Source organism: Protopterus annectens, chromosome 9.part0, assembly GCF_019279795.1.
Source record: "Protopterus annectens isolate FY-2018-M chromosome 9.part0, PAN1.0, whole genome shotgun sequence".
NCBI lineage: Eukaryota > Metazoa > Chordata > Ceratodontiformes > Protopteridae > Protopterus > Protopterus annectens.
Window position 1 is genome coordinate 477,536,163 of NC_056743.1, and position 12,812 is coordinate 477,548,974.

At 41.6% G+C, this 12,812-nt stretch overlaps 1 protein-coding gene across 8 annotated transcripts in view; it reads left to right on the forward strand.

Moving 5' to 3' along the window:
* AAK1 (AP2 associated kinase 1) overlaps positions 1–12,812 on the forward strand; it is a 1,655,011-nt gene that overhangs the window by 1,105,763 nt on the left and 536,436 nt on the right. For all 8 annotated transcript variants that reach the window (XM_044083018.1, XM_044083021.1, XM_044083020.1 and 5 more), the window contains one exon: positions 7,932–8,089. In XM_044083018.1, the coding sequence (XP_043938953.1) occupies positions 7,932–8,089 (158 nt within the window). The remainder of the gene's footprint in view (positions 1–7,931; positions 8,090–12,812) is intronic.

Genomic DNA, 12,812 nt, shown 5'->3' on the forward strand with positions numbered 1-12,812 from the left:
CAAATCTATCCTTACTTGGACGACTGCCTGATTCTGGCTCAAGAAAAGGAAGACCTTTACAGCATTTGGAATATGTGATAGCAGTGCTAAGATGCCTAGGGTATTCTGTGAACGAAATAAAGTCCAGTCTAGTACCCTCTCAAGACATGTGCTTTCTGGGTGTGAGACTGAATACAGCAGCCCAGATGGCCTTTTAACCCCGGACAAACAAAAGAATCTTTCCATTTACTTCCATCAACTATCTCTTCAGTCCGGGCTGACTGCAAGGACAGTCCTTCAAGCCTTAGGGTTCATGGCATCTTGTATTCTGGTGCTTCCCAATGCCAAACTGCATATGAGGAAGCTGCAATGGTATCTCAAAATGTATGGACACAGCACTGCCAGGATTTGGACACTGTCATTCAAATAATACCTTGCATTCAACAGGAATTTTTGTGGTGGGCTCAGGAATGTCACCTAAACAAGGGACTCTCTGTGACCCGGCCAGAGGCGAGTCAAATTCTAACGACAGATGCCTCAGACATTGCTTGGGGAGCTCATCTAAATGGAAAGTGGATACAAGACAAGTGGCCTGCCAGACTACAGCATCTACATATCAACATGAAGGAGATGTTAGCAGTCCAGTTTGCATTAATGGCTTTCAAGGAGTTACTTCTTCCAGGGCAGGTGTTGATTCTAACAGACAACACAACTGTCATGTGGTACATCAACAAACAACGGGGAACACATTCTTACCCGTTGTGCAGGCAAGCAATGATTTTATGGGAGACTGCGCTCAGCTTGCAACTAACTCTTCAGGCAAGGTTTCTGCCGGGAGCACAGAACTCCTTAGCAGATGTGTTAAGCAGACAAATCATGGATCCCCACAGTCGAAACTGGATCTTCATGTATTTGAGAAATTGACAGTGTCATGGGGAACTCCAGACATAGATCTGTTCGCTTCTCCACTAAACCACCAGCTGCCAAAGTTTTGCACAAAGAGGTTTCATCACACAGCTTGGAAAGTGGATGCTCTTTCTTTCAGTTGGAAAAATCTTCATGTGTATGCCTTTCCACCTCTGCCTCTTCTCCCAAAGGTGCTCTAAAGGTCAGACAAGACAAGCCAAGGATGATTTTAATAGCTCCAGATTGGCCTCGGCAGCACTGGTACCCATTACTGAGGAGTCTGGTAAGGAAGCCTCCGTGGCCTTTACCTTTGATTCCACACCTGTTGTCTCAGAGGGACGGTCACCTGCTCAATGTCAAGCTTCACTCTCTTCATCTAACAGCCTGGCATATTCTGTTTTGAAACACAGCAGGTCTCAACTTCCTCAACAAGTTTTAAATGTGATTATGGAAGCCAGAAGACCTAGTACAAGGAAAGTGTACGCAGAAAAATGGAAGAGATTTTTATTTTGGAGTGCAGCAAAGAATTTGGTGATTTCTGAGCCTAATTTGAGTGTGGCTCTTCAATATCTTACTGAATTATTGGACAAAGGTTTGTCTTTCTCTTCCATTAAGATTCATGCTGCAGCAATTTCAGCTCACTATGATTGCGACCCACCATTGTTTTCGCATCCTTTGTTCAAGCAATTTCTTAGAGGGGCAAAGAATATAAGACCCCCACGTAGAGCTCCTACTCCTGCTTGGGATCTCAATTTTGTGTTGGAGAAACTTACTCTACAACCTTTTGAGCCTGCGGCTACTGCTGATTTGAAATACTTGTCATGGAAGACTGCTTTTTTGTTGGCTATTACTTCTGCAAGAAGGGTTTCTGAATTACAGGCCCTTATGGCGGTAGAGCCTTTTTTGATTTTCCATAAGGATAGGGTATCATTACGTACTAATCCTTCTTTTATGCCTAAGGTGGTTTCTAGTGTGGCTTTAAACCAAACTATTCATTTGCCTACTTTCTATGCAGATCCCCAAAATAAGGGGGAAAAGATTTTGCACACTTTAGATGTACACAGGCAGTTGCGTTATTATTTATGCAGGACCAAGGATTTTAGGCAGTCTCAGCAGTTGTTTGTTTCTTTTTGCTTTGAGTTCTCAGGGCAAGCCTGTGTCAAAACAAACTATTTCTAAGTGGATTGGGTTTTGCATTGCATTTTGTTATTCCCATCATGGCAAGGAGATTCCAGCTGGGATTAGGCCTCATTCCACTAGGGCTACTGCCACTTCAACAGCATTTCTAAGGGGGGTGGCAACTAAGGATATTTTGGAGGCAGCTACTTGGAGTTCAGTGCATACTTTCTCTAAGCATTACCACCTTCCTCTCTACTCTAAATCTAGGGCTGGTTTGAACACAGCTATTTTGCAAGGCATGTTGACAGCTCCTGCTTCCTTATGATTTGCCAGCCTCCCTTACCTCTGCTTTGGGATTCTACCCAATGGTTAGGACTGCAGCAATGTGGAATGAAGAACATAGTACAGTTTTGTGCCTACCATAAATGTAGATGTTCGAGATCCACATTGCTGCAGTCCAATTTACCTCCCTCCTTCCCTCTGTGTTTAGGGGTGGTTGTGTGGGTGAGGTTATACTCTTGTAATTTTGTATATATTGTACATATTTTGGTGCAGGAGTGTTTGGTGTTTTTGGTTTTGGCCTTGTCTTTTTAGGGTCTTCTGACATCTGGGGCAAGAAAAGACTGAGGATATGACGTCGGTCATGCGCATTAGTACCCTGACGTCCTGACGTCAGTCTAATGCGCCTTGACCGACGTCAGCCATATACTTTGGTATTCGGGCCGACTGGGACAGCGGACTACCCAATGGTTAGGACTGCAGCAATGTGGATCCTCGAACATCTACATTTATGGTAGGTACAAAACTGTACTTTTCTTTCCCAGGGAAAGAAATCTGTGTTCCATGCAAAAAAAAATTTTTCAATATTTTAAACACTGACAGAAGTGGGGGGGGGCGTTTCCCCCTACACCCCCCTAGTTAAATATGCCAACTCCGAGACCGCACCATAATGGATGAAATAGCAAACTCCGATGGCGGCCCACCGATTTCTTTCCCTGGGAAAGAAATCGATGTTCCGTCAGTTCGCTCTTCTGAGATTTTGAACATTTCATTTCGATTAAATTACATTCAGCGTTTTCAACATTCGAAATGCTGATAGGAACCCATTTATTGTGGTCTCATTTTTTTATATCACAGAAACCTGGCATTTAACAGGGGTGTGTAAACTTTTCATATCCACTGTAGGTTTTAAACATTTGTTTCACAACCTGTTTTTACTGTCCATTGGACTAGCAGATATAGTTATGTTCTCCGGGAAGTTGACTTGGTATTCTATAATGAAAGCTTGTCAGTCAAGACTAATATATCCTTTCTTGCTAAAAGTAGTACTAGAAGCATTTCTTAATCTCAGCTGCTGAGATTGCTCGAACTACGCAATAATAGAGAACATTTTCTGTATCTACTGGATGTACACAACTTCCTGGGCTGTGTACTACAGGAACTACAAAATGAACTGGCACCTCACCTAAGTGTCATGTTTAATCATAGCCTCACCTCAGGCTCCGTGCCCACTGAGTGGTGCACAGCTGTAGTTATCCCACTCCACAAGAGGGGATCCACCTTGGATCCCGGGAACTACCGCACCATCAGTCTGACGAGCCTAAGCTGCAAGGCCATGGAACATATTATGGAACTTATAAACATAGACATTGGCAACCTTCAAACACTGGACCCCACCCAGTTTGGATTCGTGAAGGGCCGATCTTCTCTCCTGAACCTGATTGACTTCTTCAAGTCAGTCCCCAGAGCCGTGGACGAGGGTAAGGCAGTCCACACAGCCTATCTGGACCTCGTCAAGGCCTTTGACACAATCCCCCCATTCTGGAATCTTAGATAGACTTACTAAGCTGGGCATTAATCCCTAGGTCACTTGATGGGTTGCCAACTGGCTTACTGACAGAACCCACACTGTAAAAGTAGCCGACTCCAAATCCAGCTCCAGACAAGTGACAAGTGGAGTACCTCAGGGTTCAGTCCTGGGACCGCTCTTGTTTGGTATCTACTTCTCTGAAGTACAGGCCAACACTAAGGGACTCTGGCTAACAAAGTTCGCAGATAACTGCAAACTGGGAGCCATTATTGAGTCCCCAAATTATGTGGATACTCTACAAAAGGGCTTTACAGAAACAGATGCTTGGTGCCAGAGCCATGGGCTCAAACTCAATGCCAAGAAATGTATAGTTATCCCCTTTGGGAAAAAACATGTACTCGTGAATTACCACATAGGTGACAGTACACTAAACACTGAACGTGTGATAAGAGACTTAGGGACACAGGTGGACAGTGGTCTCACCTTTGAATAACCACACCACTACGATAGTCAGCAAATACTTATATGTAGCACACCTCATCACTAAGGGCTTTTCATACAGAAAAAAGGAGGTCTTTGTCTCACTGTACTCATCCCTCATTAGAACCATTATAGAATACAGCGCCCGTTTGGTATGTATCTCTCAAAACATCTGCAACAACTGGAAAGGCCACAGAAATACCTCACTAAAAGAATCACAGGCCTAAAGCAGATGCCCTACGCTGACCGCCTTAAAAAACTCCAGCTATACTCTGTCACATATTGTCTACTCAGAGGCAATCTCTGCTTAGCATACAAGGCCATGTCAAATCCAGAGCTGTTGGACATGCTACACTTAAAGAAATCCCAGTCCCTCAGAGCCACATGCTCCAGGGATCTAAACTTTGTCATCACAATAAACAAAACATGCTGGAGGGATAGGTTCCTGACCCAGAGACTCCCCAGACTCTGGAATAGACTTGCCCATACATGTCAAGCAGAGCGCCTCTTTGGCCCTCTTCAAAAAGAACCTTGACGATTGGATGGGAGAAAGGAAATTCACCCTGGGGATCACTTCAGTCGCCCTGCTAGACAGAGGTCCAGGGAAGTAAATAATGTGGGAAGAAATAGCCAGTGAATTGTTATGGCTAGATTTGTATAGGCCCTAGGGCCAATAGCCTAGTACTAACCTATGAACCTATGAACTTGGATGATATACTAGGAGAATCAAATAGATATAGGTTTATATTTGGAAATTTGATCACTTTTTTATTCATTTCAAGAAAGGAAACAAAGTTCTTTCATTTTTTAAGCTGACTGACTCTTAAATGTTTGATCCACTGCATTGCCTTTTGTTATGACAAGTATTGTAGTTATTTACATGGTGGAGTAGTAGCAGGTTCCAGTAGGGCAGCAGTTACATCTTTAGAATTATTTTAAAAATGTTTCTGCACAAGACATTTTAAAAGGTGCCACACTGGCATCTCTCCAGAGGTGGGACAAGTGAGCTATGGCTGTTTTACAGGGGATCCTGTAACTGTCTTCCCAAGTGTATAATGTCCATCCATCCATCTTAGCTTCCATAATCCTTTACAGTTTTTTATGGCTGTCGAACTTATCCTGTTAGCCAGTGGACAGAGGGCATTGGCACTCTGTCCAGAATGAATTTCATTCTTTTGCAAGTGGAACACTCACTTGCACACAACATAGACACTTTCACCTATTGTATATCTTTGGGAATTGGGTAAAAACTGGAGAGCAGTACCTAAATACTATAATTTATTGTTGTGCCCCTACCAGAAGAATACAGGATAGTTATGTGTAATATACCTTTAAGACCTACTGTCTTACAAGGAGAGATCAGTTTAACAATCAAATTGCCATCTTTCCATCTCCCAAAGGATTGTGCATCATGTTGTCATTGTAAGTTACTTATGTTTTTCCTAAAATTTTCATATGCTAAACACAGCGCAATTCCCACTGAGGGCCAGAGTAGCCAAGAGAATAGCACTGCTGACTAGATGTAGTTGAGTAGTACACCATCAAAGGTTCAGAGACCAACATAGATCTTCACTGGGATATGAGCAAAGCTGGATGAAGTCTCTAACAGAGTTAAGGGTACTAAACCCATACCAAACTGCTGCCAGTTGTCTGGGAAAACATTACATCAGGCGAGTAAATCCGGATGATATTACTTACTGTTACTATGACTTTCATTATAATAAGTGCCTTAAACATGCACCTATTTAAGTATACATTAGCATGTAGCTTTAAAGTAAAAAGTTAATTAACATTAAATAGATGATAAAAGCACCATGACACACTGTATGTTGTAGCATTTTTCCTTTTTCTTTTTGCTGTGCTGATTTCATGAACCTAGGAAGTCATTGTCCATCATTGTGTATTGCTTCTATTCCAGGAGCAAAAGCTAGGTGGCAGGGATCCCCTATACCTTTCTTAGTTTAGGGATAGTTCTTCGCTTTCCATGGACAGTAACCCCTTCCCCTTGTGTTAATATAGTGTCCTCATTCAGTTGCAGATACACAATCCTTCTCTTTTTACTTGCTTGCTGTCAGCTTTACTCTCCAAAGGCCTCAAAGTGATAAGAAGTCCATCGCCCTTATTTTAGATGATATGAACCTGGCATCAGTTTCTCAGTCACTTTGAACATAGGTTCTGGTGCTCAGAATGGTAGTTGAATCTGTCTGGCTCTGTGACTCTTAGAGGTAAGGTCTTTACTTCACTCCCAAAATAACCCAGGTTCAGCTAGTGGCATAAGCACTGGAGAGACTGGATGGGGGAGGATGGTAGTGAATGGCTGATGCCAGCTCACCTATCTGGAAGTGGTGGTGGGGGGATGTAGCATTAAGAGCTGGAAGAACTCTGCTCTTCAAGTGGGTATACACATGCACTTAAGTGAGCATGCACCTCCAGTAGGCAGCAGTTATAGCCCTCGCAGCGCTGCTGCAGGGTGAAAAGGGCTTAGTCTCCACTGTCTGGCAGCTATAAAGCTGCAGTAGCTTCCTTAACCTCCTTACCTGCTCCAGATATGGGTTGAGCCCAGAGAAGGCTCAGATGGCTCCAGTATACCCCATAAATGAAGAGAGGAGCCTAGTGGCAGCTAATGGTCAACTGTAGGGAGTAGAAGTGTTAAAAAAAAAAAAAAAAAAAAAAAAGTGCTATCTGAACTTGTCTTTAGCCTTACCCTGCACGGTCAGTCTAGGTTGACATTGTATGTAATGAAACATATTTTACTTGTATGACAGTTCTGTTTAGTATAAAGATTACCCTGTTATATAAGTATTTATACATGTAACTAAATATGTGAATGTAAAATTAAATGTTAAAAGTACTGCTGCTGGATGCTGCCACTATTTCTCAGATTGGTTAATTTGTGATTGAAGTTTCCCATCTGAAGTACTTCTTCCTGCTCCACCTTGGAACCATTTGGTCTCAGAGAAATTAATTCTTGTAGTTGCAGTTTGTCATATTAACACTGATCAGATCTTAGACTTTTGGAAGAGTAATAATGCAGGGGGTTCTTTTCATTCCAAAGCTCTGTCACGTTTTGTGGTTTAGTATGTGTGATATGATCATATATAATTAGAATGTGGTTGTCCACATTGTCATTGTGTAACATAAATGTTAAGTACTGTGTGCCTAAGAATCTGAGCCTCAATTGCATTGGAGGCAGTTTGTTAAAGTCCGGGCACAAAATGCTGACCCCCCCCCAATTTTCAAAATAAGGTGGGAAAAGTTCCATAAGGTTCTGCATAGTGCATCTGTCATTCTGTAGTGTAATGCTTGTATGTGGCACTGTAGTGTAATGCTTGTATGTGGCACTGCTTGCTATCAAGTGCCAAAATTTGTCTGTAAACAATATTTTAGAGGCAGCATTCCTTACTGTGCTCTTAATTGTTTATTTTTTCATAAAGTCTGTGCCTGGGAGACATCTTAACCAAGGTAGTTTTACTACAGTAGTGAAGCAGAATGAGAGTTTTTGTAGAATTAATACTACAGCCATGAGAAATGTTTTGAGTTCTGTTGGGTGTAGCAGTTTGTTCTGTTAGATGTAGCAATTTGTTCTGCATATGTACATTAACAGTAGTAAAAGTGCTGATGTCTTGTTTGTGTCTAGGTCAGCTACTACCACTCCATCAGGTTCACCAAGAACTTCACAGCAAAATGTGTATAATCCTCCGGATGTTTCCTCATGGAATCCCTTTGACGATGATAACTTTTCCAAGCTCACTGCTGAGGAATTACTTAACAAAGACTTTGCAAAGCTGGCTGATGGTAAACAACTCATTTAGCTTTTTTTACTGAACAAGTTTATTAAACATGACATTTTTTAAAAAGTGACATGGTTACATTTACAGTGATAGCAAAGAAAGCAAACTGTAATAAAGTTTCCTTTGTTTTCATGCAATATTTGTGTCCTTTTTAATTTTTCATTCACTCCATTACATAAATTACTCAATTTCTGCCATCCCTTAAATTTCACTCCTCCTCCTCGCCTTGAACATTATTCTGCATGCATTGTTGCCACAAATTCCATTTGTTTCTATGTAATTTGCCATTTCCCTGTCCTAATGATCCCACCTCCAGTTCTTTTACCTCCTTTACAGTATTCAGTAGTTTCATTACATCTGGCTTATATTTTGATTTCTACTTCCTAGTAATTGCTTTAAACTCGGTAAGTCGTTAATAGATCTGGGTAGTTCAGATCCTGTATTCCAGCTCAAGAGATTAATTTCCATAGTTATAGCCATTTATTTCTCCAACATTTATGACGAAGTAGTCTGTAAAGAATTTTTAAAATCTACCAACTCTTACATTTGCCAGAAAAAGTGTTCCCAGTTGCCTCTGTTTTTCCCAGCACACTTTCAGCATTTGTTATAAGGAAAAACTCTGTGTTTAAAAATACCTACGTACACACTTCCAAGCATAAATCCTAAACCGTGTGGACATTGTTGCATACTTGGGAGCCGTATGTATGTTTTCCCATTGTTAATTTTGTTAATAATTCCTTTAGATTTTGCCTCTATATGTAGGAACTACAATAAAACACTTTTGCATTTTTTTTCTTCTGTAACAAATAATCTTTTACTTACCAGTTATTTTTTTTCACTTAAAATTTTGCATTTTAACACTTATAACACCGTTGTGTGTTCAAAGACTTCAGAGTGTCTTATTTTAATGAGATATACATAAAGTGAACGTCACACAATTGTGCAATTATCCAGCACTTCAAACTGTCTTGCATTTCAGTTAATGAATCATACTTTTTTTGCAGCTTGGCTGAAAGCATAAAAAATTACGATACACTATTAGGAAAGTGGTGCAAGTGTTTTCAAGAAGTCTTGTTGATACCTGTAAGCAGATGCATTCTGTAGTTTTTTTTTTTCATCTGCGCTTGCCTCCCAACAAGCCTCCTTCTCAATCAGTTTTTAAAGCTATTTGCTCCGTTGCCTGTGGACATCCTCAGCACGAGGGTGAGAGCCAGCCATTGAGATTATCATACAGGTAGCCATGGAGGTGGTTTGTGCTTTTGCTTGTATCTGCTGACGCAGGCTCCAAGAATGTTTCTAATGCACCTAACCCCACCCTGGGTGGCAGACATGGGCACAAGTCGCCATGAGGGTCTGCAGTACTCTGCCTTTGCCATGTGCATGCTTCCACACATGCCAATGTGGGCTACAGTAACTGGCATGCTAATACAATGCTCACATGCACTACTCTTGTACCTTTTGTTGCCTTCAAGCTTTGACTTGGTGGTGTTTTGCAACAGAATGGGACCACTCCCTTCGCCCAGAATGTGAGAGTGTTGGGCGCTTACTCTTATCCTCCACCACACAGCTCCTCCAGCATCCAAGCCACTACTCAAACTCAGGTCATCTTTTATGTCAGGCCTTTTTATTAATCCATGAATGCCATGGAGCCAAGCTAGTCTGTAGTTAAATTTAGTTTAGAAAATATTGGCATGCTAACATACATTGTTTTGAACATTGGGACTGTCCTCTTCCACTTCCCTTTCCCATCCTGTCCATACTAAACTGCTTCATCAAGAAACAGTCTTGGATTCTCTACTGTTTTGCAATTTTGTGTGATGTGATTCACTATAGTGCCGCTGTAGTAAATGGGTTAGTGAGTGTCATGGTGGTCTGTTTTCTGAGTTGTAATGGGGCATGTACTGGTTGGTAGTGAGTTTTACTGTTTGTGAATAGTTTCATTTACTTCCAAGTCTTTACAAAGATTAAGTTGTGCTAGACAAAAATGTAACTGGTATGCTGTCAGTAGTGCAAAGGAAAGGCATTGGTCCACACTACTGGCAACCTTGGCTTAGATATTAATGCTGACACCAGAAAGTTGATCACTGGGACCAGGGAAGCTTGAAAGGCTTGAAGGCCTCTCCTTCCTTGAACTGAGAGATTGGCTAATCCTCACTGTAGGAACACCTCTTGGCAGAAATTGGGAGTTAGCTTTGAGATAAAGGATTTCAGTAATTGTCATAGCGACCATACCCCGTTGTTGATGCAGTATCCTAAATCAGCACACAATGTTTGCTAATTCTGGTGTGTGGCAGATGAGAAAGATAGGGAAAGTTAGGTTAAGTAAAATCACCCCAGTTTGTACTAAAATTATGCCTTGGATTGTATCTCACTTGCCTGTCAGCAATGTCAAGGCACACAGAAATCCATCATAAGAGGAGACCCAACCCAGTGGGTTACAGGGATGCCATGCCAGTGATCAGGGAACAAAGTTGCTAATGGGGAGAGGTGGGGATGTCAAGCTAACAAAAAAAAGAGCATTAGAAATGCAAAAACACAAATTCTGATTGAAGAGCAAGGCTATTTGCTTACTTTGCCACACATACATGCACTGGGAATGAACTGTGTTTATATTTTGTGTTTGTTAACCTGGTAGGTGGGCTGATCCAAGAACTCTTTTTAGCCACATACTGAGGCAAATGTAAATTCAAAGATGCAAAAAAAAATTTCTAAAAAAAATATATACAGTTATATAATATACAGTTACACAGGAACTATACAATCTAACAAAACACATTTCATTTTAGTCATAAGTAATCCCCCTTTTTCCTCTATTTTCTACATGGGGTTCATGTGTTGCTTCAACTGTTGCCATTTCTCTTTTTCAGTGCCACTTCTTTTTTTTGTTTATTTTTTTTGACAGTAGTTCCTGGCTGTTGCAAGTCTTCTCTCACGCAGTCCAACCATCCCTTTGCTGGACACTCTTGCGTCCTCTCAGTTTCATCCTGTCTTTCCCAAATCTTCATCACCATATCATTATCTTTCCTGCACGTGTCTCCAAGCGACTATAATCTGTTCTCTTCAACCTTCTCAAGCAATTGGAGCTACTTTGGCTTCTGCTGTGATTTCCTCATTTCTTCATCTATTCCAAAGTGTGCAACCTATCACCTGTCTCAGGCACTTCATCTCCATCATCTCTAGCTTCCTCAACTGCGTGCCTTCACTGTCCATGTTTCTATACTATACAGTCATACTTGGACACACCATTGCTTTATTCACCTTAATTTTCAGTTTCTTTGGTATTCTTTTGTCAGACACGAAATCACCCAGCATCTTAATTATATCTGTCTTCACCTCATCCAAGCGTGCTGCTTTCCCTGACTTCATTTTCCTTAGTGCCGTTCTTACTTCTAGGGTGGGTATGCTCTTTCATCGTAGCCTGTGTCTGGGGCAGTACAGCTTCTGTGGAGTTTTCTTCATTCAGAAGCTCTTTCCACCTGCCTTTGATGTCCTGTGGACTGGGGAGCAGGTTGTTACTGGCATCTGTTATGAAGAGTGTCTGATTATTATCTTAATCTTTTTGTGTTTGTGCCATCTCTGACAAGTCACTTTTCTTTAGCTAGTATAGTGTCTCTGATGCCTTGTTCTTTGGTATTGTAACTACTCTCTTGGCATCTTTTGTTTATCCTTGTGTGTCTTTTCTATCTTCCACTTTTTCCAGCACTCTTTTTCAGATAATTTCTTGGTTTTCTGCATTCCATCAACAGCTTTCTTTACCTGGCTGTGTTGTGCACATCTCTTCTATAGTCTTTATGCATGCTGTTTTGAGATGCTGTCATTCTTCAACTCTATATGCTTTCTTCATCCTGAAGTGTTAGAGCCCTGAGTATTCCCTTGGACCCTTGTGCTTTTTAATCCAGGTCTTCAGTCTAGTCTTTGTTGACCTTAGAGACTTCTCTGACCACTGCTTGCAGCTGATTGAGGCCAACAATGGTTTATCCTGTTTGATGACTTTTTCATTGGGGGTGACTTTGCAATCTGTGATTGTACCCCATGCCCTTTTCTTGCTAGGAGGAAATCTACCTGAGTTGCATGTTGGCCACTCTAGTATGCGATTTTTTGACTGTCTTGCTTGGCGAACCATGTATTGACCACCATCAAGCTATTTGCCATACAAAAGTTTAGCATGGCCTCTCCTTTATTCTTATTAGGTTCATAGGTTCATAAGAAGTTACTAGGTTAGCAGCCCTGCAGCCCTTACAAGCTTAGCCCTGTTAATTCTGAGTTGCCCCAGTTTTCTTTGGTTAGATGGACATAATTCATAGAGCAAGTCTATGATCAGCACCAAGTATCCCTGTCCATGAGGGACAAGGGTGCCACCCCTGGGCTGAATTTGCTGTCTCCCATTTGTTTGTCTAGGTTGCACTTGAATAGAGTCATTGAGGAGCTCTGCTTCATGTGAACTGGAAGTTTATCCCAGAGGAGCGGTAATCTCTGGAAGATGTATCTGTGTCTCCAGCATGTTCTGTGTGTCACAGGCTAGGTTAAGTAACCAAGAGCAGGTGACTCTTGTGCCATTTTACTTGCAGATGTGCAGCATTGCCACCATCAGGACAGGGTGGGACACTGCCGTATAAGCCAGGCACAAGTCATCTCTCGGCATTCTAATATATAGAGTATAGAGACGGCTTTCCGACTACCCACATATCTCATGATTTGGAGGGCCCTGTATTTTCTTGGTGAGAAAC